Source organism: Phasianus colchicus, chromosome 3 (genome assembly GCF_987193195.1).
Source record: "Phasianus colchicus chromosome 3, bPhaCol1.hap1.1, whole genome shotgun sequence".
Classification (NCBI taxonomy): Eukaryota; Metazoa; Chordata; class Aves; order Galliformes; family Phasianidae; genus Phasianus; species Phasianus colchicus.
Window position 1 is genome coordinate 82298925 of NC_143438.1, and position 24337 is coordinate 82323261.

Below are 24337 nucleotides of genomic sequence, written 5' to 3' on the forward strand. Positions count from 1 at the left end.
CACTCTACATCAATTATGCGCACATTATTTTGCAGTAACACATGCTGGAGTTCTTTGCCCATTCTCTTTGTGCTGGAGATGAGAATGACATGAGGATCTCGACTGTCCAACAGAGAAGATGGGGAGGGGAGGAAGCCCCACGTCATTATGCCAGGGAGAAAAACATGACATATTTATCAAGAAAATAAGAGATTACTAATCTGACCCTACCAGGAGCTGTAAAGAGTGAAGGTCATTCACTGCATATCATAACTATTGATTTCTACACTGCAATCTTGAATACCCCGTAGAAAAACTCACTGGGTGCCTAAGTCCTGCCATGCACCAACAGTAATTTAGTTTTCAAGCTGCAGCCCAGAGACTAGGCTCCAGGACCTTAGAAAGCTATTCAACTTTACTTTAATATGATTTAACAGAACAAAAATTAAACAGTCTTTGTAGGGAAAGCAATCCCAAATTGCAGTTAATAAAAGCAAAGAAGATCCACAGTTCAAGTTGAATTGTTGTTTTCTTTGTGTAAACAAAAACCCTTGAGGTTGCTCTGCAACTCTTGGTTTGTTTTTTTTGTTTTTTTTTCCTGTCAGTAAAATCAGCTGGTGATTGGACTCAACAGAGACTGAAACACACAATTCTGCAGAAGGAACAGGCCTAACACAGGTATCTGATCTCAGAGGTCTGCCAGGAAGGCTAAGGAGAAACTGAGGTATAAGCTCATATGAGCTAGAGCAAAACCAATGACCTGTCTGGTTGCTGGAGGGTTTCACAAATTATGGAAAATAACTGTAATAATGAGAAAGAAAAAAAAATACCCTTTTTTTCATAGAGCCTTCAGCACTCCTATAGAGTTAGAAAACTGTCCCTAAGCAGGACTGATGCTTGCAGATTGCAAAATATACCAGCACTTGCAGACAGTTAAGACACTCGGCCACAATTTCACTCTGATTATCACTGGCTTTGAATTAGATCCTTTCAAACTGCTTTAATCTGATGTTGTATTGTTGATTTCTTCCCCAGCTTAACATTAATCTAAGCATAAAATAAACACAGCCCACCAAGAAAAAAAAAAAAAAAAAAACAGTAACAAAAACTCCTGCTATAAATCAGGACTTGGACTCTCACAGGCTCAATGACTTCTTCAATGACTTTACTGATATTCAAACAGCAAAACACACCGGTACCAATAACAATAATTAAGTGTTATGTGTCTTTCATCCAAGGATCTCAAGGAGCTCACAGCAAATCTGTAAACTGAGTGCTCTTTGCACTTCACAGAGATTTTGTCTAAAGCCAGAGAGCAGCTCAGTTAACATTACAAGCAGCTATGCCTACATTTCATGCAGAGTGGGGGTGGATGTTTTTTAACTGCTAACATGACCACTGTAGTAACTGTAGCTTTGCTTTCCCCTCTACAAATATAAAAGTCATCATTTAGGGCAGTGAAGCTGGGAAGGGTCTGGAGCACACGTCTCATGAGGAGTGACTGAGGGAACTCATCTCCTGTCTGGAGATGACGAGGCTCAGTGATCACCTAATTGATGCCTACAACTGCCTAAAAGGAGGTTGTGGTGAGCTGAAGTTGGTCTCTCCTCCCAGCCAGCAGCAAAAGGACAAGAGGTAATGGCCCCAGCCGAGTTTCAGGTTGGATAATAGTAAAAACTTTTTCTCACTAAGAGTAGTGAGACATTGGAACAGGCTGCTCAGGGAAGTGGTGGAGTCACCGTCCCTGGAGGCGTTTAAGAAATGTGGAGATATGGTAGAGGGACATGGGTTAGTGGGCAATATCGGTGGTATGGGGAGAGCTGGACTAGATGATCTTAGAGCTCTTTTCCAACCTTAATGATTCTATGATTCTATGATTCTTTTTGCTTTATTTTGCCTGTCTAGAACACCAAGTAACAGCAATAGGAAAAGGACTCAAGTTTCCTAACTTGAGGCCAATCCTGCTAAGTATGTAAAAATAGTTCAACACCTCTTCAGCCCTGGTTCCGTTGCTCAGCACCTCACCCACCTGTGCTTCTGTCAGCAACCAGCACACTCTTATGTAGCATCAGCTGCCTCTCACTGAGCACAGTGCTATCAAAATACCTCCTTAAGAGGGGAAGAGACAGAAAGCAAAGTAAGATAAATGGGAATTACACAGCACAAGAGCCACCATAACTCAATCTGTATGTGTGGTCACTCCTCCCTGCAGCATTACCCTCCACCACTCACACAGCAGCTACTTGAGTCAGGGCATCCCCTCCCTTGTTAGCAGGAAAAAAAACACACGCTGCAATGCTTCATGCTTAAATCACACCACTCCTCAAGGAGAAGGCAGCTTTCACTTTGCATACCAGCGGCTGCGTGTGCCTGGCAACATCACAATGTGGCCATGGTTTCTACTTAGGAAGCTGGTGGGATGAGACACGAGCCACCACATGTCAAGGCTCTTTTGCACTGACCAACTCCTGTCTCCCTGCCCCCGTGTGGTTGCATTTAAATTACATGGGCAGGATCTTGAAGAGCTGCAGGAACCAAACAGCTCAAGGTCTTGTAATTCCTTCCCGTGACCTTTCTAAAGTGTAAGAGCTGTGTTTTAGATCAACAATGAGACTGGATGTGCTGGAAGAATGACGGGTCCCAAACCATACACGCTCACCTTTCACAGAGTTGTACTGAACAGGCATGGAATTCTTACTTGTATTCCAGACACCACACATATAAATAATCATTCAGCCTCACAGCTAAAAATGCATTAGGAAAACATTCAGTAAATTCCTTTTTAGACAGTTCTGTTCTAGAACAGTGTCACAGCTCCCTGACTTCTACTTAAAGATACTTCTATTTTTATTTCATTTTTGCATTTTTTTGCTTATGTTTGGAATACACTCAAGTTCTTTTGGTGCTAAGTCTGGTTTTGAAAATGTTGTATTAAATCTGGTTGAAATTAAGGTTTTATTTTTAAGAAAATTTCACTTTTTGTTTTCATTCCTTACTGCAATAGAAGTAAATACATCCAAATTCACCAGTTTGTTTTACATTTAAGATTCTGACATTTCACTTCAGAATCACAGACAGGGATATTTCTGTTCTTGTTTACATAATTTCTTCATAAGTGTCACACCAGTTACAATTCACACAGAACGGCTTGGGTTGGAAGGGAGCTTTAAGATCATTTCATTCCAACCCCCTGCTATCGCCAGGGATGCCTCCCTCTAGACCAGGTTGCTCACAGCCCCATCCAGCCTGGCCTTGAATGCCTGCAGGGAGGTGTCATCCACAGCCTCACTGGGCAGCAGTTCCAGTGTCTTACCACCACCACAGTCAAGAATTTATTCCTAATACCTAGTCTAAATCTACCCTCTTCCAGTTCAAAGCCATTTCCCCTCATTCTGTTGCTACCTTATAAAACGTCCCTCTCCAGCTTTCCTGTTGGCCCCATTCAGATACTGGAAGGCTGCTATAAGGTCTCCTCAGAGCCTCCTCTTCTCCAGGCTGAACAAGCCCAGCTCTCTCAGCCTGTCCTCATAGGGGAGGTTCTCCAACTCTCTGATCATCTTTGTGACCCTCCTCTGGACCTGCTACAACAGCTCAGTGTCCTTCTTGTGCTGGGGGCTCCAGAACTGATGCAGTACTCCAGATGGGGTCATGTTCAGTCTCACCGACTCAGACACCATTCACTGCTGATAAGTTATTAAACAATGTTAGGAACGTTTTTTTTTTAAAACAATGTGTACAAAAGAAGCCAATTTGAAGAGCACCATTTTTGCAATAAATCTTGCAAACACTTTAGTGAATCAATACTTCTTAATGCAAAAAACCCCCACCCTATTTTAACCAAAGCAATGAAGCAACTTAAGTCTCCAGCTGCATTTGCAGTAACCAGATCCCAGTTTGCCTCACTTTCCTATTCCTTACTGTCACCCCTACTATTCCTTACTATTATCACCAGAAGTTGATGTAAAGGTTTCTGTACTGATGTACTGCTTATTGGTATTAATAGCTGTGACCATTCCCACGTCTCCTGAGTGGGGGGGGATGCTTCCCTGTGTGTCCTGACATTAACCATCAGTGCTGCCACCAAGGACACTTGTTGGTGACAACAGAGGCAAACAACAGACATCAGTGGTAATTGTGTTAACCTTGTTTATTCCAGACTGAAATATAACAACAACTCCTGTGTCTAGATGAGACTGACATAGATGTAACTAAAATGTTCTGCATCTTTTCTGCTGTTGCCATGTTTGTACTATCCAAAATTTCCTACACACGAAGGCTTGGTTCTGGTTTCTCTCATGGGATTTTCTCCTGGATATCTTACAGCTGTTTTAATCAGCTAACAGAGAAGACAATCCCTTATCTCATTGAAGGCTGAACTCGCATGCAGATTGGGCAAAGGAGACATCTGAGAACCACTGGTTGAAAGTTGAACCAGCTAAGCCTGGTCCCACCACACTGCTGTGACCAGTGCTGGAGAAACATCTACTCTGGACACCTCGTGCTTACTACATCCACACTTAGTTTTAGCAATCCCTGAAAATAAGTTCAGATGTAATCCAAAGGAGACCTTTTATGGTCAGCACATGCCTTGGCAGCCTGCCAGCGCTGCTCTTCTAAAACTGCACTGCAAAGTGACACCATCAGTTATAAGAGCTGTGTGTGTCAGGTCACTCGGTTATAAAAGAGAAGTGTCATAAAGCATGTAAGGACACGGTTTGGTCTCTGCTGTGAACAAAGATCCAATTATTCTTGTGGGATCGGATTACTATCTTGGGATAGATTTCAGTGGGAAAGGCTCATTGCATTATAATAGCATTTCCACTGAGAAATACCAGTGCTGGTATTTAGAGTTGTTTAAAAACTGAGATGAGTGAAGACACAAGTGTGTGGGACACTACTACTGCACTGCAGCTAGCATGATTCTGAAGTATCGTGTGCTTAGATGGAAAAATCCAACTTACACTGCCATAGTGTCGGAATACAGTAAAAATCAGAAGTCACTCTTTCCACAGGAAATGAGAACAGCACAAAGTGAAAACCATGACAGTATGCAGTGTGACTCTCCCACGCATTACTTCCTGGTTACACCTAATAACATACACTTGTAGCACACTCCAAAAAAGTTAGCACCATCACAGAAGTACTATCAGCAGTGAGTGTTTGCCTCTCTGAATCAGTCCTCCTATCTTTTACATGAAAACAAAGATGGAAGTTGAGAATTACAATACAGACAAAAAAAAAGAAGAGAAACATGCTAAAAGGATCATATCGACGTGTGTGTAGCATCAAGACACTGTGCTGATTCAAATGACGAGACCTGCCTGCTCTTCACAACATATTCCTGGGCTCCATCAAAAGAGGGGTGGCCAGCAGGGACAGGGAGGTGATTGTTCCCCTCTACTCTGCTCTTGTGAGGCCCCATCTGGAGTACTGCATCCAAGTCTGGAGCCCCCAGTACAAGAAAGGCAGGGAGCTGTTGGAGAGGGTCCAGAGGAGGGCCACAAAGATGATCAGGGGACTGGAGCACCTCCCCTACGAGGACAGGCTGAAGGAGCTGGGCTTGTTCAGCCTGGAGAAAAGAAGGCTGGGGTGACCTCATTGCAGCCTTTCAGTACCTAAAGGGAGCCTACAAACAGGAGGGGAATCAACTCTTTGAAAGGGTAGATAACAGCAGGACAAGGGGAAGTGGTCTTAAGTTGATGGAGGGGAGATTTAGGTTGGACGTTGGGGAAATTCTTTACAGAGAAAGTGGTGAGGTGCTGGAACAGGCTGCCCAGAGAGGTTGTGGATGCCCCATCCCTGGAGGTGTTCAAGGCCAGAATGGATGGGGCCCTGGGCAGCCTGGTCTAGTATTAAATGTGGAGGTTGGTGGCCCTGCATGTGGCAGGGGGGTTGGTGCTTGATGATCCTTGAGGTCCCTTCCAACCCTGGCCATTCTGTGATTCTGTGATATTCCATGCATGGAGAACTACAAACTCTCAGATCAGCAATACAGCTGTCAAACCCTGACATCTTAAACTGTACCGATATATGTGAATAAAGCTGCTCTTATCAACAGTCATCTCGATATAAAATTGAGAAAGACTGGTAGCAATTACTGCTACCAGTTTTGTCACTGTACCTCTGTAGCAGTCCTTTACCACTGAATATGGCGATAGCCAGTTGGTGTGATGAAGAGCAGCAGCAAAGCAAAGCTACACTGAATAAGAAATCTGCAGGTTTTTGTACAAGGAAAAGTAGAAAACGGAAGAAGGTCCAACAAATACAAAAAAAAAAAATACAGAAAGAAAATTACATTGATACTAATAACATTTCTGAATTGCAGAAGAGAATACTGGGGAACCCATCTCCTCAAACCCCCTTCTGCTCTCCCCTCTTCTCATTATTGTTGTTTACAAATGAAAATGTATTTTTTGCTCATGCCTATACATAACTGTTGAGAACCAAAGGCATTCCACACTGCTTCTTGATAAGCAAGTACGCAAGAAAAACAAAAAGGCCATTATTTGAATGGAAGAATCAGTCTGTGTTACTGACTCGACTGGTCCCTTTTCTATCACAGTGTGCAGCTGTTCCACACATGTTATAAATAAGGGTTGGTAAGCTCATCCTATTTTTAACATTATGAAAAAAAAAACCAAGAAGTCACAGAAATTCCACATTAATGTCCTGTAAGTGGAACTTTCCTCCTATTCTTGACTTTAATACCCAGAACTGAATGGATAAAACAGCCCGTTCTTAAAATAATAGTCATTAAAAAAAAAAAGAAAAAAAAAAGAAAAAAAAAGAAAATGTAATTTACTGGGATTAGACTAAACCAGCCTGGAATACGCAGACATTCATCAGACAAGAACAAAAACACGTGATTCTATTTCTAATAAAAATGTTGAATTACTGCTCTCAAGAGTTTTTCTAGCACAACCCAAAAGCTGACATGCCTCCATTTATCCAGAGCTGGGCACTCAACCCAGCACCACTGGGCTCAGTCACAAGGACATCTTGTTCTCAAATCAGTGCCCTCCTCTTGCTCCTTGCTGCAAGGCCTGGAGCCCATCACCAACTTCTGCTCCCCAAACCCACAGATGAAGAGGCCAACAGCTATTCAATGCAAACTCCCAGCCCCAGTTAAAACCCGGGTAGTGCATGCCCCATCCCTGTAGACATTCAAGGTCAAGCTGGGTGGAGCTGCGAGCAACCTGATCTTGCTATAGCTGTCCCTATTCACTGCAAGGGAGTTGGATGAGATGGCCTTTAAGAGCCCCTTCCAACTCAAACTATGAATCTATGATAAAACCCCTGCTCACCTGTTTTCAGGGTCTGACACCGTCATGTTGCGTGTCACAAAGCACATCTTGAGCGGTATTGTCTTCTTGTCCCTGTGGATGGAGAGCGAAAGCTGTGACAGTGGGTCAGCAGACACACATCCCAGGCGGGGAGATTCTGGAGGAGGTGTCTCCCATCCAATCTCTGAAACTGGAGAGCCCTTCTTCACATAGGGTGTTGCTTCTCTCATGTACTTCACTATTTAAAACAAAAGAAGAAGAGGAGAAAAAGAAAAGAATGAAAGGATATTCAGTAGTTCCATTCATTGGGAATTCTTTGAACTGGTACCAACTCTCAGCACTGTTTATTATTTGTATGCAGGCTACTCTTAAAGTAATGCCTACTCTTTATTCCATTGGAAAATACAACAGATACAAAGAGAACAATAACACTTTTTGATAGAGCAAATTCTCAGCTACGAAACACTATTTTTCAACTTAGCCACCACTATTAGCTAATTCCCATGGATGAGCTATCAAGACTTTCTATTTCATAGAATAAAAGCTGTGCACGGCTATCCTGAACATGGCCTGTCTTTCACATCACTGCCACCACTGCTGAAATGCACCACATACCACGTCACTGTCTGGTCTCCACAAATGTTCAGCAAGTGTCAGTGTGTGCCATTTTTTCCACACAGTGGAATCCAGTTCCACACCTTTGCTTCATACACACTTCCATGTTAGATGCCAATTTAAAAGATTGCCCCTCTGCTGCCATCTGTCACAAGACAACAACATGTAGTGGAATATTGGTGCGAAGCTCCCACCTCTACTGCTGTATCACCAACATCTGCCTCTGACATTGTGGGCCAACATAACAAAATAGGAGGCAATACTTTTGGAGCAGCCTTCGTATGCCCAGCATCACAGCGCTGAGAACTGTGCAAATACAAAAGGTTGAGATTTGGTTGCAGCCTATCTCAGCACAGTACGATGAGCAAAATAAGGGAAAAGAACAGAATAGGACATATAAGAACATAAGGATCCACGGAGTGTAAAGCCAGCAGTGCCATCTGACCTCTGCTCAGCAGGCTCTGAACTCCCATGGAGCAATTTTTAGGTACAGAAGCAGTGAGGTGGATGAGCTACAGAAAAGTTTCTAAGAAAAACGTTCAAGGAAGGAACAGCGTATCTATTATTCACTTATCTAAAATGCTCCAGTGATATCCCAGTGCTGGGAACTCACATCTCACTCCTGGTTCATGCCTGTCAGCATCTTGTCACTGATCTCAAGAGCTACTTCTGCTTGCTGGGAGGCAGTTTCAGCTGATTTACTCGTATACACATGTCTGGAGTAAACAAAAATCAATTCACCTATTAGTCTTCTCTAGGGAAATAAAATTGAGTTCAAGGTTTTTGTGATAATCACGGTACCAGATTAGATCTTTTCTCAACCTCTTTCAACATATATAGTAGCAAATATATACAGTGAATATAGTAATTTCAAACAATCTTACTTGTATTGTATGCAGAAATTAATTCTCAGTGGGGAACTGCCCTTCTCCACAAACCCAAACCTCCAAGGAAGGATCTCACCCTCAAGCAGCCTGTGTAAATGAACATGTCCCACCTGCACAGATGGGGCTGCCTGACTGGCTGCTGTCACTCAATGATGCTGTTCAAACAGCAACAAGATGAGCTGGAAGGGCAGGAGTGATGCAAAGTTATTTGGGGATGTCATTAAAATGCCACGAGAGAGAATTTCAAGGAAACAGTGCAGGTCACTGTGTCAACTCAATTGAAGAAATTGAGAATGATTTAATAACAGAAAGATGGGAAAATTAGAAGGAGGGAAGCAGACAGAACTGTTTGATGCTTGAAATGAAAGTAGTGGAAATACTCAGAATGGAGAACAAGAATGGCCATCTAACTTCCAAGATAAATGCTCACCACTGAGAATTCCATAAACAATCTCTTTTCCAAAGGTGTTGATAATGGGTAGTTTTTCTTTGTGCCGTACAGGTTTGGCTCTTAACAGCTGGAATCTCATTTGGGGTGTACACTGGGAATCTGAGAGACTGAACACGTTTGGATCTGGTGAATCTATTCTTGCTTCCTCTGAATTAATATGATTTTGCCATTAATGCGGAAAGGAGGAAAGCTAAAACTCTAAGAATGTTCTTTTGCTAACAAATCTTTGTTTCCTTTAAAATTAGGGATTATCAATTAACCTCTTGAAAAAAGTAATCCTATATGCTTTTGAACTCATCTACAGTGACAGGCCAGCAAATATACTGCTAAATAAAGGTTTGGATCACAACAGCATAACTATGTGCTATTTTCATCCTCTTTCAGCTGCAGCTCTATGCATTAGACCTGAGCATCTTTTAATTAACGAAAAGACAGAGGGGCAAGGGAAGGAAGGAAGCTGAAGTGAAAAATCTGGCTCCAATCCTAAACTATAAGTGGGAACACAAAATGTGAATTTAATTCCCAAGGTGCAGGAACAGAAAAGAGTCATCCCTCCCATGTGCCAAGAAATTAAGTTTCCATACAATACAGCGGTGAATTCATGGCAGGCAGCTGCACTATTTCAGGAACTCCTGTATAAGAGGAAGTATGAGCAGGAGGAGAGAGAGAGCGAGAGCAAAGTGTAAACCTCTTTCCACAAACCAAGTCCCAAATACAGCAAAAGCCAGGAAGACTACTTGGAGGAAAAGAGTGTTATGAAGGCTCCTGCCGAGTTCTGAGCTCTTTGACATCTTGTTTCCGCTGACTTTTAACAAGAGATGGATACTCAGCCCCAGACTTTACATGACTAAAGGCCCATTGATACATGGGCAAAACACACTGTTGAACACCATCTTCCTACAAAATTCTACAAGAGAACTAAAAAAATTAAGTGAATGTATGTTTCCTGCCTAAAAAATTATTTTAGCATATTTCTACTAATTACTTTCTAATTCCCACCAAATAAAAGCACAGATTAATTGCTGAATTCCATAGTTTTATTTTACAAAACAGGCTTTAAGGCTCCTGAATTTTCAAAAGTGTTTCATTTATCAAAAGCCCCCTATATAGATACAGGTAAATGTACAAATGGAATGTAGAAACAGAACAGGTGGCAGAGCTTCAACCAATTAGAACTGTTTTTTTTTTCAGAGCCATTGTTTTCCATTTGGTCTTGTTAATGCCCATAATTATATGCCCACAACTAAGGTCCAATTTATGACTTTAGCTAAAAAGTTGTTGAGATGACTCACACATTTTATCAGCAAATATTTCCTATCTACCTCTAAACTCTGGATGCAAATCCTGCAGAACACTGTGTTTATACGACTGCACCAGAAACCCTACTACACCTGGAAATTTATGGTGACTACATTCTACAGTCTACCCATATCCAGCCAGTAGAAAACAAGTTCATACCCGTATGTGCTATGGGCATATTCCTGTTCCTTGCTGTACTATCTGAGAATCCTGAATGCAGCAGTGTTAATGTGCAACTGGAGTCACACCATCAAGTTTTTAAACCACCAAAAATATAATACAGACTATTGGACTTTAAAGTAATAATGTTGATAATGTTCAGTTTTCAGACCATTACACTCAAGCACCAGATTTCCCTTTGGGTATAGCAGCATTAATCCAGGTACTGACTGAAAAAGCGAGCAGCTACAAAGAACACTGTTCTCATACTTCTTAAAATTGCCAGTGATGCTACCTGAGAGAATGAAAACCCAAAACATTAAATAAAATGAAATAAGGCATGCAATTGAACATTAACTCCAAGTTATGCATGACTATGCTTGTACACATGTACACATGCCTAAAGGATGTATGGATATATGGATATATTTACACATGCCTAAAGGATGTATGGATGTATTTATAAGATGAACACAATTATTAAATATATACTTGTATAAAAACGTTACATTCTTCATTCTTTAAGACCATCAGAACGCATTCTGCAAAGACAGAAACTTGCAGAGACTGAGAAAAAATTCAAATGCTTTCATTATTGTAACTCAATTTACTGATATAGACTGTAATTTCAGTAAAGAGTTATCTAAATCCATCCGTTTGATGCTGTACCTCAACCTCAGAGATCCTTATATCCAGTACTAATTAATGATCCGTGCCCTTTTGGTACACCACAAATTAGGAGCTGCGGTCAAGCAATTAGAATTCCAATTTCTGGAGCTCCCCTCCCCGTAACGAGAAGAGAAGCGGAAGTGGCAGTCAAATGAATTAATCTGCTGATACACACTGAATACTTCACATTTATTTTTTCATCTGCGAGACAGGCAATGCACTTTCCAAAAAAGCACTTCATTTATATGCAGTTCTGCCAAGTCCCCAGTCTCCACAATTAATCCTTTGTTACTCTTCACAGATGACTTTTTTCTCTTTCCTTCTTTCTTTTCTTTCTTTTCTTTCTTTCTTAATTTCTTTCTTTCTCTCTCTCTCTCTCTCTTTCTCTCTCTCTCTCTTTCTTTTTATTTTAAGAGAAAGAAGCTGGCTTTTAATGAGAGAAATACTACAGATTTGGTCAGGTTCTTGGCCAAACAGTTCTGTGGAACTGAGACTTTTCTGACACACTGAAACTGTTTCCCAGGAGGGAAAATAAAGACCGCTGAAGAGAAGCCAGTACTGCAGAGCAAAGCTCTTTCATTACTACAGGAATGAGCACAAGGAGTGTACATTTACAATATGAAAGTAAAGAGGAACAGTATGCCTGAATCTGCTCAAATAAAGATGATCCAGGACGTCTTCTTTTGCAGGGAAAAAGCAGAGTCTTCTCTTCATGCATTCATTCTCTCCTAAGTAAGCAATCAGGGACAGCTACCAACACTAAGTAGAAAATATCACGCAGAAGCCTCTTAAAGCTATTTCCACAGTACTGATGTCTATATCCAAAACACACAGGTTTTCCAAATCTCCCATAAATCCAAATTCATCTGCTCTGAAAGCTGGTGTAGACAACAGGAGCTGGCCACGTCCTTCACCATACTTCAGATGTATCAAGATTGCATTAGGAAATCAGTTCAGAAGTTTCTCAAGCCCATAGTATTGAATGTGATTAGATCAATTGCTTTTATCAACTTATTCAGTATGAAGGGGCTGTTTGACTCTCCTGCACTGAAGTGAGTGCATCAGGACACCTGCAAGCCCGTGTTAACAAGTCAGAGCCACCCAACAGCTGCTAAAGTGATACTGTAGAAAGAAGAAGAAAAAAACACAGGCAATAGCAAACCTAGAAGAAATCACAGCAGGTATGTGGGCTTCGGAAGGGTAGGTTGGGCAAGTCAATCCTTTAGCACAGTTTGCCATTTTGCTTGATGAAATATTAAAACCTGTGGTGTAGTAGGCTTTTAACCCAAATGGTTTCAGAGCTAGTTATAACTGAAAGGAAAACATTTGCCAAAAACTCCTAAGTTTTGCCCAAATTTGACAGTCTAAATGCAAAGCACCTCACATTCCTGTCAACTGAATTGAGATTCACAGAGATAAAGAATTACTGTATTAAAGTTAATTTAGTACCACAACTTCCAAATTTCCCTATCGGCTTCCTTCTAAACTCATTCAAACTGCGCTCATTACAGTGAAGACACATGTAAAAATGAGAGGAAAACCTGTCCACGTTCTGGTGGCATCATCAAAACTAAGATCCAAATATTTGAAGAGAAGAGTTTATGGATGAGACGAACTGTGAGGATATGTCACTTCACCCTTTCAAAGCCTTTAACATGGGCATAAACTCAAAAACAGTCAACAGTACTTTTTCTGAATTCTGCCACTCAGTTTCCTACAGAAATCTCTGTTATCACATTCAGACAAGTAACATCCAGCAACACCACTGGCTTTCTCCCAAGAGATCAGATCTTCAGGGAGATGATTAATAAACACCTTGTGAGAATACAAATCCATTTTACATTTTGGCCATTTCTCACCCTTCAGTGAGACAAAGAATGTACCACTTTCTGCTGGTTTAAAATGAATTCAGCTGAATTTGGCAGATGTTGCTTCATTCCTTAAAGAGATAGGTTTGAGTCAGGACTTGGGAGAAGGACACATCTTTAGACTAAATTCACCAAAAGGGAAGGCATTAGCAATTGGTACCTAAAGGCTGCTGGTAAGAAACCTGCAATCTCAAGCTTCCAGTGGGCTGCAAATGAGATAGTTGAAAATGATCTACAATTGAATTTGTTATAAGCAGCAGTGGCAAGCTTCATCACACCCTTCTGTCCCTGAAATGAAGTTATTTCCTGTTTGAAGCACTTTGCAGTCTGCAGCTTTGTGTAGGTAAGAGAGTTTTGTTAATGAGGTAAGGAGACATTCAGTCCAAACAGCAGACCAGTGTCCAGGCCCCCATCTAATTGCTCTTTACACAGATGTGTTCAGCCTGTGTTGTTATAAATAGAAACCCCAGTGCTATCCTTGTTTCCTGTGAAAAGTAGAGGCATTAAATGATAAGCAGAATATGCATTTCCTATCTATTTACACTATCATAGAGAAAAAATAAAAGTAAATGGTGTGACAAGGTTCTGCCAAGGTACAAGGTAAGGGGAGAAAACAGACTGCTCTCAAGATTGCAAGGGAGCAGTCTGTGAAACCTCATGGTTTTCATGACTTGAATAGGGCACAGGAACCAGTCCGCAACCAGCAGCACTACAATATCCACAGCAGATCCTCAAAAGCTCATATTTTTCTGTCAAAGCTGTCACAGAAGTCAAGAAGCTGTAGGAGCAAATGCAGCAGCTAGTCTTGGCCGGGCAGCCCCTTGGGATGCCTTCTCCTTCCCACCAGCACCAGGGACCTCTCTTTTCCTCTGTAATGGTGGAGCTGGAGATTACATTCTCAGGCCTTCCCATACTTCTGTGTCACTCTGAAAGAAGAGTCTTCAATGTGCCATTTTTCTTCGCTTTCATTTTGTGTCAGCTATCATGTGGGCTGATCCAGCCACTGAACGGTTTCAAGTTAAATGACTATGAATAAAGTCCAACTTTCAGCTAACAGTACAGACACTCAAGGAAGCAAAAATACAAATTTCAATGCCAAGGAGAAATTTTTATATTTCTGTTCAAAGCAGCTCAGTGGAAACTAAACAAACATGAAATTCTGTCACAGTGAATCACAGTGAAACCAAAGGCTGGACCGCTGCCCTGATTCACATCTCTAAACGTAACACATTGCTAGCATCTGAGTCAACAGAGTGATCAAAAGAAGTCACAGGTTGTCAATAATTTAGTATAGAAAATTTCAAAATGACAAATTAATAGTAAATACAGATAGAGCCTACAGTTGATCTTGCTCAACAGTTTCCGTTACAATTTCCTCTAGACATGTGTACTACACTGAATGTGTTAAGGATTCTCTCCTCATCCATCAATAGATTATTCTTCTCTTAAGTTTCACAGCTCCTGTTTCAATAAACCAGATCTGTTTGGTTCTGGTTTAAGAAATGTCACGAATAATGAATGTATGAATTCTAGTGGCAATGGTCCATAGGCTATTCATCAGGCTTCCAATAATATTATGTTAATTCCCAAAAATAAATGCAGACATATCTACCTCTGCACGATCTGAAAAGCAAATCTTAGCTGGTAAATATTCAGTAAACCCCAGAAGTATAATGTTTGGTGATAAACAAGATGCCTACAGTTTGATCTAGAAAGAGATACTGGTGCTACCTTGAAGAGCTTATACTCAGAAGGAATAGTACTCAGTGGAGAACAAGGAGCAGCTGCACTGCACAAGTGTCCCTTACCTAATCAACGACAAATTAAAAAAGACCACTGTTGAAACCTGCAAGCAGTAGCTAAATAACGTACCACATTTTTATGTAAAATGTGACACAGCTCATTTGCTACACTATGTGACATTTTGATCTCTACAATGAAGCTATGCAAATCTCCTATAATGGAGAGGGAAAGTGTCTCAAACAGGCAATCTGGGAGCAGAACGTAGAAATTAGCAGTCACATTTTGAGAAAAACCATTATAGGACTTGTATGTTATTCACTAAAAATCAAACTGGAGCTTTTGGTTGTCTGCAAGGCAGAATGCTTCACCAGCTCAAAACAGAAACTGAGGTTACAGTGACGTGACGTTAGGACTGGGGAGTCACACTCCCTGTAACTCTGCCCAGAGTACAGCATAAAGACATGGCTTCATGTAAAGGAGGAAAATGGAACCAAGCACATATTTTTCCAGTCAGCCGTTGCACCGCTCAGATTCTTAAGAGCTGTCTTGCATCTAATGCTGACATACATAAACCAGTATTTTAAAATATATTATCTAAACCTCGGGAATAAGTAAACTTAGAATTTCTTATGTACTGCTCATGCATACTGCTTCCCTTCACTGTTAGTATTTACAGATCCTTTTCCAATCTCCCACATGCTCAGATGGAATTCAAGGTGTCTGGCATCACCAGTATGCTGTAATTTTTCCTGTTTACATGAGTAATCTCAAGTGTCAGAACAAATATTTCAACCACTAGTGATTATGTGAAAAAATACATAAGGGCATTACAGTTTTAGAGAATGCTGTTATTCCAGCAGTCACACAAATCATTAAGTAGTACAAGATAGACTGAAAATGGCACTCACCGAGGGAAATTATTATGCTGTGTATGATTATACCTGTTTTACAGATGCTTATGCTCACAGAGGCAAGTTAAAATGCCTTCCTCAAAGTCATGCAGTAAGTCAATGTCAGAGTTCTCAGCACTTGATTTCCATCCCTCTGTGACTTTTCATTTTTAATCATCCCAAAGGAATCACAGTGCAACTGAAAACTGGAACCATACTGCCTACAATCTTTTCTTTTTGGGAACAACTTGAAATGCTTCAAAGATCCCCCAGTTTTATTGTGTAGAACAGGGCTGGAAGCGCTTTCAAAATTTCAAAGATTATCTTTTTCATTCTCCAATGGACAACACTAAGAGTTTCAAAAAATGAACAAATTCAGGACAATCATTTATGTAAGATTTTCCTATCTTCAGTGTCTGAAATATCCACTGAAAGGCATCAGATCGTAAATACAATCACAGAATCACAGAATTGTAGGGGTTGGAAGGGACCTCTGAAGATCATCAAGCTCCCCTGCTAAAGCTCAGAACTGGATACAGAACTCCAGATGTGGCCTCACCAGGGCAGAGTAAATGGGGAGGACTGACCCTTGATCTGCTGGCCACACTTTTTAATGCACCCCAGGATACCACTGGCCTTCTTGGCCATAAGAGTGCACTGCTGGCTCATGGCCAACCTGCTGTCCACCAGAACACCTGGGTCCTTCTCTGCAGAGCTCCATTCCAGCAGATCAGCTCCTAACCTGCACTGGTGAAGGGGTTTTCCTCCCTAGCTGTAGGACTCTACACTTGTCCTTGTTGAACCCCAACTCTCCAGCCTGTCCAGGTTTCCCTTTTTGGGAATGTTTTAACTATCAACCATTTCAACTGGGGATATCAGTGGCCATACCCAGAATACTCAAGTGCATATAAATACAAATAAATATAAAGTGAACACTAACAAAGTGACTTGGAGTGCAAATTTCTGCGTGCCCATGTTCTTGTCGATCTCTCTTTCTCTTTTAAACCGGAAATTAAAAAGTTTGGTACATTTAGAGAAGTCATCAACCCAATCTGTCAGCCCAGAGACAGCTTATTGAGGCACTGGAAGGAAGATGAGATCCTACATCACACCATCCCTTGTCCCTAAGTAAAAATAAGGAGACAGGGCTGTACATTCAGGCAGGGCAACACAGTGATTAGGAAAAGAGCAGGACAGTGAAACACTGGGCCAGAAACTGGGTTTATTTCCACAAAATGGTTTTGTGGGATACTCTGAAAACATAAGATCTTACTCAAATTCTTTTTTTTTTCTCTATAAACAGAAAAGTACTTTGACTTTTAAGATCAAATTCCTTCTCTAATAAATACTGTATGGGGTGTCTCCCAGCATTCACTTTGTTAGATGGAAAATTCATATAGTTATGATTCCATTAGGTTCCTTTCAGTGGACTGAGCATTTAATCAATGAGAGCAAAGAGCATCTAAATAGGGTTAGGCTCCAAATTCCTTTCACTGAGAAGTTAAATCCCCATTAGCTTTGAGCCGTAAGCCTCCATGGGTTTAGCATGCAGCTTAAAAGATAACTCTGTGAGGGGTCATGGCTCTTTACTGTAGTACAGAAAGCCTACTTCACAGATGTCTCTGCAATAATAATACAAATATAATCCTGTTTCAGTGGACACTATCTTTCTAGAAAACAGGCTGTGTTTTCTGTCCCAGAAAAAGAAAAACAAACATTAATCTTCAATTTAAGGGCAAAGTAATCCCTTCCTTCATTCAGGCCCTATTACAGAGAATTACTGAGACTTGCCTGGTACTGCTGAGATGCTGGGGCCAGCACAGCCCCTCCACTTCTCCACCAGACAAAGCGGACAAAAGTTGCCCACAGCAGCCACTGAAAAGCAAGTGCATTTGACTTGGCACATCAAATCACATTTCCTCGCTACCCTAAATGCCAATTCAGCCTGTTCCAGGTTAGGACAAAGCCAGGTTAAAATAGTACAACCTATTGTTTTTCAGAGTCTGCAAACTGCCTGCCAAGTACTTCTTGGTCAACTCTGGAAGGAGGCTGTACCCAGAGGCTGGTAACAGAGGTTGGAAGAGAAACTGGCAATTCCCAGCTGAGCTGTAATGAAATGCAATTCCATTTCAAATCATCACAGAGAAAAAAAATTGTTTAATGAGTGAGAAGAATGTTGATTTGTTTGCATCTCAAATTTACTTGCCATTTGTACTGCTGGAGCACTTATCAGGATTAGTGAAGAACCAGGGCATGACAGCCTCAGATGCTGTACAAACACAAAACAAAAAGATGGTCCCCTCCCAAGGAGCTAAGAAATCAAGTACAAGTTAAGAGACAATAAGCACATGACAAGGAAATAAGCAGGCAGAAAAGCCCACCATAAAAATCACGCTTGTATCTGTGTTGTTACAGTTACATTGTATTTCCTTCTAACACAGACAGTTGTACCAGGTGCAGTTTGTAAAAAACTGTAAAAACATGGGGAAAAAAAAAAAAAGAAATATGAGTAGGGTAATACACTTGCTAGGATGCATTTGTAATTAATAGCAGAAGAATTTCCCCTGTATGTGTGATTTCCCTATCACACATTTCCCATGTAGGGATTCCATCAAGTGGAAGTGGAGCACCAAGCCAGACGGGGATGCACAGCAGAGTCTGTATGGACAGAACAGGACCTGAGGCACACCTGATGCATGGAGGAATCCCTGTATCTGTGCAGATCAAGTGAAGCTGTGGTGAACTTAGGAGGCCAGCTCCCCATATACTTTCTGCTTGTCTGTTTTGTAAGTCTTGAGAATAATTCCGCTGCAGAAGTAAATATGCTTGCAGGCCAAAGACAGAAAGAAAGCAAGGGATGACGTGTGTGCGTGCTCACCATTAGCATAACTGGTTTTCTTTATGCTCCAGTTTGGGAGTACCTTTCAAAAGGGAAGGTGAACTTATTGCTTTCACAACCAGATCTGCTATGCCATTACAAAGACTTGCGGATGCACACAGGGAAAACTGGCTGCTTGAGGCTTGTTTATTTAGTTTAATGGCAGGTCCCTCCTTCTTATAGAAGCACAATCAGATGATATCAGTCCTTTAACACTATTTTTTACTGCAATATAGATGGGTGCAGAAATATAGATATATAAAACAACAACAGAATTTCTGCCTCAAGGAGCTTCTGATTCTGGGATCATTTAAAACTTCTGCCAAAGTCTGTGGGTTCAACTTCAAGGCCTAATGGTTAAAGTTGAATGGTTAAAGAATGGGAACTGTTAGAAGAATTAACACTGACAAGTAACTGCTAGAAGTAGTGTTGAACACCAGATTACCAAGAGGTACTCCAGTTGGAACCAGTGGAAAGAACCATGACCTCAGTCTTATAGAACCAGAGCTCAGTGCAGCATCACACATGCCAGCCTGTGTCCCCAGCACTGGGGTGACTCTTTTCTCATCTTGCACACCAAAGGCCAGCAGAATATTACAAATGTGTCTCTCCAGAGATCACTCACATAAGTAAACTGACCTTTGGGCTTATTGCCATAACAGGTTTGTGCTCCGGTGTTTAAAGGACAACTTTGAAACTCTAGATTTCAGCAAATGTCAGAAACCGATAAACAACTCATTTATACCATGCTCATCTCCAGCATTTTAAAGACCACTTCTGCAGCTGCGTCCCTTGCAGGGACTGTAAGACACTGAAGTGAAGTTGGTGGTAAAGTCTAAAGTAAAACTTTTTAGGAATCCTAAGGCCAATCTGCCCGGTTGATTACTGCATTTTAGAAAAGAAGCCTAAGAGATGGGAGAGGATTTAAGCTTGCTGATGGTGGAGGTATGCTAGGGATGATTCTACCTCTTCTACCATAGAAAGAAAATGATTCCCTGATGTGTAAATAATGGCCTACTAATTAACAGAAGTTACCAGAAGAGAATCTTGGCTGCACACTGACCACCAAAAATCGGATCAAAAGTCTAAGAGTTTTGTGCAGATGCTTCTAGAACTCTGGCAAGCTTGGTGTCGTGGTCACTGCCCTGGGGTGAAAAACCTCCTGATAACCAACCTGATCACCCCCTGTCTCAGCTTCATGCCATTCTCTTGGGTTCTACCATTGGTCACCAGACAACAGAGCTCAGCGCTGCCCCCCGCTCTCTGTGAGGAGCTGCAGCAGCCATGAGGCCTCACCTCAGCTGCTCTGCTCTGGGCTGAGCAAACTACGCGACTTCAGCTGCTCCTCATGTGTTTTCTCCTCTAGAAGAGATAAGCATTGCCACTGGGACAGGCTTTCCTGATCTGCTCTCCTCTGCTCCATGCAGAAGGGCTCCTGCACCTCTCCCATCCAGCAGCACTTTGTGCAAGAGGCTCCCAGGCTGAATTTTTCTGCTTGCACAGCTATTCTTTGTCCCCAGGAGAAAGTACAGCAGCAAAGACAAAAGCATCCTGTGAAGCACATGTTGAGCTATGGTTAATGACGCCAACATGCTCATGCCAGAAATTCTAACAATCTACCATTACATTGAAAGACTGCCTCCCCAACAACATCTCTTTACGGCATTCAGAGCATTCCCTACATGTCAGTATTTTCAGATCACAGATATGTGACACCCACCATGGTGAGATCAAGTTGCAGCAGCAGGTCTGCGCCCTCAGCCATCCTCCAAAGAGAAGGCTCTGATGAAATGACAACAAGGTGTCCCTGCCAAACTGAAGCACGGCCCGCTATGGCACCTCTAGCATGAATGGAGAACCAGCAGAAAGTAGAAAACAAAACATATTTAGTAATACATGGTAATATTACGTTTAGAGAAAAGGATTGTGCATTTAATGGAAAAAGAAAGTATTATCAAATGAAGGACACAGTATCCTGAAAAAAGAAAAAAAAAAGAACAGAACAGTTATTGGGGCTGTTATGAAGACATTACCTAACAGGATGAGAAAACTCATTACAGTCTTGCTGCCTGTTTGATAGTCTCCACTTTCTTTACAGTACACTTCCAAAGCATTAGATGTTAGCTATATTCAATACAGTAGTATTCAATACAGTACAGCAGTAATTAAATGGTAATAAAAATGCTAAGCTGGAATGCTGAGAGCTCAACGAGTGGCACTTTCATCAGTGATGGTCAGGGAGTCATTCTGCTGCACCCTTCTAATGCTTTAAATAATATTTGCCAGGATCCCCCCCACCAATGCTTTCTCTTCTTCTTTTTGCATTGTGCTGCAGTAATCGCACAGGCACCTGCTGTGCTCAAAAGGTGGAAATCTCAATAGATTCTTCAGGAGTTGGAAAAATAACAATAAAAAAACCTCATGTACTTAAGCAAAGTTTCACCTTCCAGAAAGACAAACCCACAGGGCCACCATGGCTCTTCTGCATACCATGCACCCCCTGACATCTGTGTGGCAGCTTCTAACAGTTTCACTATTTCTTTCTTGTGATCACAAGTTACCATTCTTAAAAAATACACACCAGAATTGTATGACTACCCTTCACGCTCAAAAACAAGCACTTACATTTACCTAGAAATGTGTGACCTGGGTTTTCTTGGTAGACAAGCTCCTCCTGAATGACATGGCTGAGGGGAACATGGACTGAGTTACTGCTGCCTTGGCCTCTCCCACACTTCTGACAAGAAATTATTTCCTCTATCTCCTAAAATACACTTGTAGCACCAGGGCCTCCATTTCTCCCTGGAGAAAGGCCAAGGAGGCAGGCCCAAGAAGACGAGGACAAAGCAGCACTTCTCTGCCATTCCTCCCATCCCTTTGCTGGTCACTTGGGCACCATTTTGCCTGCAGGTCATGCAAACTCCCAAATGTTGGTACTTAAACACAAAAAGGTCTTAATACTGCAGCTTTTGCCAGCTAGAAAACTAGATTTTCATTGTTCTGCAAAGCAGATGATCAAAATAATAAAAACAATCTCTTCACTCTTATCTTCCTTCCACATCTGAATTGCTTCTCCCCTGCCTGGCTCATTGCTGTGTTCACTGTAGCCTCTGCAGGAGGCAGTTTTACAGCAGGTGACAAACCAACATCCAGGCAAAGATGTTTTGCTCCTTCCAGTGCAAAGGAAATATCAGAGAGTTTGGTCTGGCTGCCACTTGCTGTGAATGAACTGAGCCATCAACTGAGCCATGTACTGAGATTAAAAACAGACTCCTTTGAGGTGGGAGATCACATTTAGATGCACCATTGTTTTTCTTTAAACTTAACAGTTATTCCTAACATGTGAGCACATGGCATTTGTACCTGCACACTCCATGTCCCAGGTGCCATCATGCCTTCGTATTGATCACACTTGGCCACGGATAGGGAAGTGCTCAGACTATTCACCGAGAAACAACACGTTCATTAGTGCTGCCTACTGCAGTCATTTAAGAGATACAGGAATATCAGATCCGAAATAAAACATTGATTTTTTTTTTCCTATTAACTCTCCTACAGTGTATCATTCACTACTCTACAATCCTTCAGCAGCCTCAAACAAACACTTGATTCAAATGCTTGTCCCATGCCTGTGACCCCTTGACTATATCCCTTTTTAAGGGCATCCCTTTGTGCCTCTGCTCTGCATCTGCCAGAAAGCTTACACAGCTTTTGCAGCTCATAATAGCTAAGGAGGGGAAGCGCAGAGATTAGCTCCATTTTACTGTCTGATTTGTTTCCTATGATCAACCAATTAGGTAGGTCAAGGCTGAGTAATTCCGCAGGACTAAGTCTATGTAATTGCTTGCTCATTTTCTTTCACTATTATTCTCACCTTTCATGCCTGTTTTATTCCAATCAACAGCTACATGCACTTGTCACATCCTGTCTTTCAATTCTGATCTCTTCACGCACGGTCCTGTCTCCTCTGGCTTGCTTTTGCAGTACAGGGATATAAACCTTGTGTTTGCTGGGACGGAGAAAATCTGTCCTTTCTGGGTTGCACTAAACCCAGGCCTGATCCACGAGAGCATTGCAGCAGTCCAACCAACCTCATGCAGAAAGCTGGAGAGGCAGGAGGAAGGAAAACACACCTCGAACCTTGGACAATGTATTCCACCTCCTTGGAAACAGAGATCAGGACTTCTGATTCAGTCGCAATGCGTTGGACAACAAGCTCAAAAGAGCCTTGGAACACTCTCCTAAAACCTTGTTTTTCCTCCAGTGTAATGGTAATATGGCCATCCTATTGCCAGGCAATGCAAATCTTTGATCCAGCCTTCAGCCTGGGTAATACAAAGACCATCACTGTTAAGTTATTCCCAGAACATTTCCTTCCCATGCCCCTCCCTGAGTGTTTCAATGGGACACTACTTATATCCCAGGTAGCTGAGATAAATATATGAGAACAACCAGAAACTTGAATAGCAAGAAATTAAGTTTAAATTCCTACATCCCAAAGTTAACTGTCAGAAGGCCCATCACAAAATTTAGACTGCAAATTTTAGATTAGCTATTCTTCTTGTGATAAATCTAGGAGAATAAAGCTTGTTCCATTAAATTGGTCCAAGTCTCACCACAGACAAACAATCTGCTCAAACAACAAAATCCGGCTTAAGTCTTATGAAAGTAAATTTGGAGGAAGGAGTGGGGGAGGTGAATGATAGCAAGAAAAGGCTTCTGTGAGACGCGTATGCTGTCACATGTGACCCAAAGAGGAAAAAACAAGCAACTGAATTCTTTACAATATTAATGACAAAACCTATTTCTTTTAGAGAAGACCAATGGGAACACAGAGACTCCAAATATTTTGCAGCAGGAAAGGTTTAGATGGCTTCTGCTCCGTGCGCGAGAGAAAAATTCCACCGGAAAATTCTGCCAGCATATTCCTGCACATGTATTTCTATGTATCATCAAAACAAATAAATCAATATACCCATAATATTTAACGACTATAAAGGTAGTTTATAAACCTGAAGCCTCAACCCCATAAAACATGTTCTTCTGCTTTTACCCTGAGAATAAGCAGATCGAAAAAAACTGGAAAGTCCATACAGAAATAACACTTTATTGTAAATGCACTCCCTTTTACGAATAAGCTATTTCAAACTGAAGCTTTTTTTTTTTAAGATGAGAAAGTACAGAAACACAACCCCTGTGCTACACTGTGTGCTTCAATGCACGCTGCAAACATTAAATTAAGAAAGCTATAGAACCATGGCACACCATGAGATGGTGCAGACGATTTCAATTTCTATCTTGAAAAGCGGGACCTTTATCTCCAACTGAAAAAGTTACTGTGTTTTTATGAGATTAGAAATGAAGCATACTTTATACAAGATATACTGATACCTGCAGTGTATTACTGCTGTGGGAATATGGGAATTTCTAGGATTTAGGAAATACCTGGAGTCTTTCCCTTCCCACAAACCACCATACTACATATTTGTTCCTCTCTAGTAGCTACACAAAGTGAAGCAGAAAACTGCCACAATGCTAAGAGATGTACTTTAATTCTTCTCACTCTCCATGTGTGTTGAAATGCTACACACAGCTCAAATAAGTATGTATGTAGTA

The 24337-nt window shown here is 41.4% G+C and overlaps 1 protein-coding gene across 2 annotated transcripts in view; it reads right to left on the bottom strand.

Annotated features, from left to right (window-relative positions):
- The window catches only part of SNTB1 (syntrophin beta 1), a 107194-nt gene that overhangs the window by 45622 nt on the left and 37235 nt on the right, over window positions 1–24337 (bottom strand). For both annotated transcript variants that reach the window (XR_016465304.1, XM_031591175.2), the window contains exon 2: window positions 7284–7500. Coding sequence is in view for 1 of the 2 variants with exons in the window: in XM_031591175.2 (XP_031447035.2) it covers window positions 7284–7500 (217 nt within the window). In the remaining variant the exon portion in view is untranslated. The remainder of the gene's footprint in view (window positions 1–7283; window positions 7501–24337) is intronic.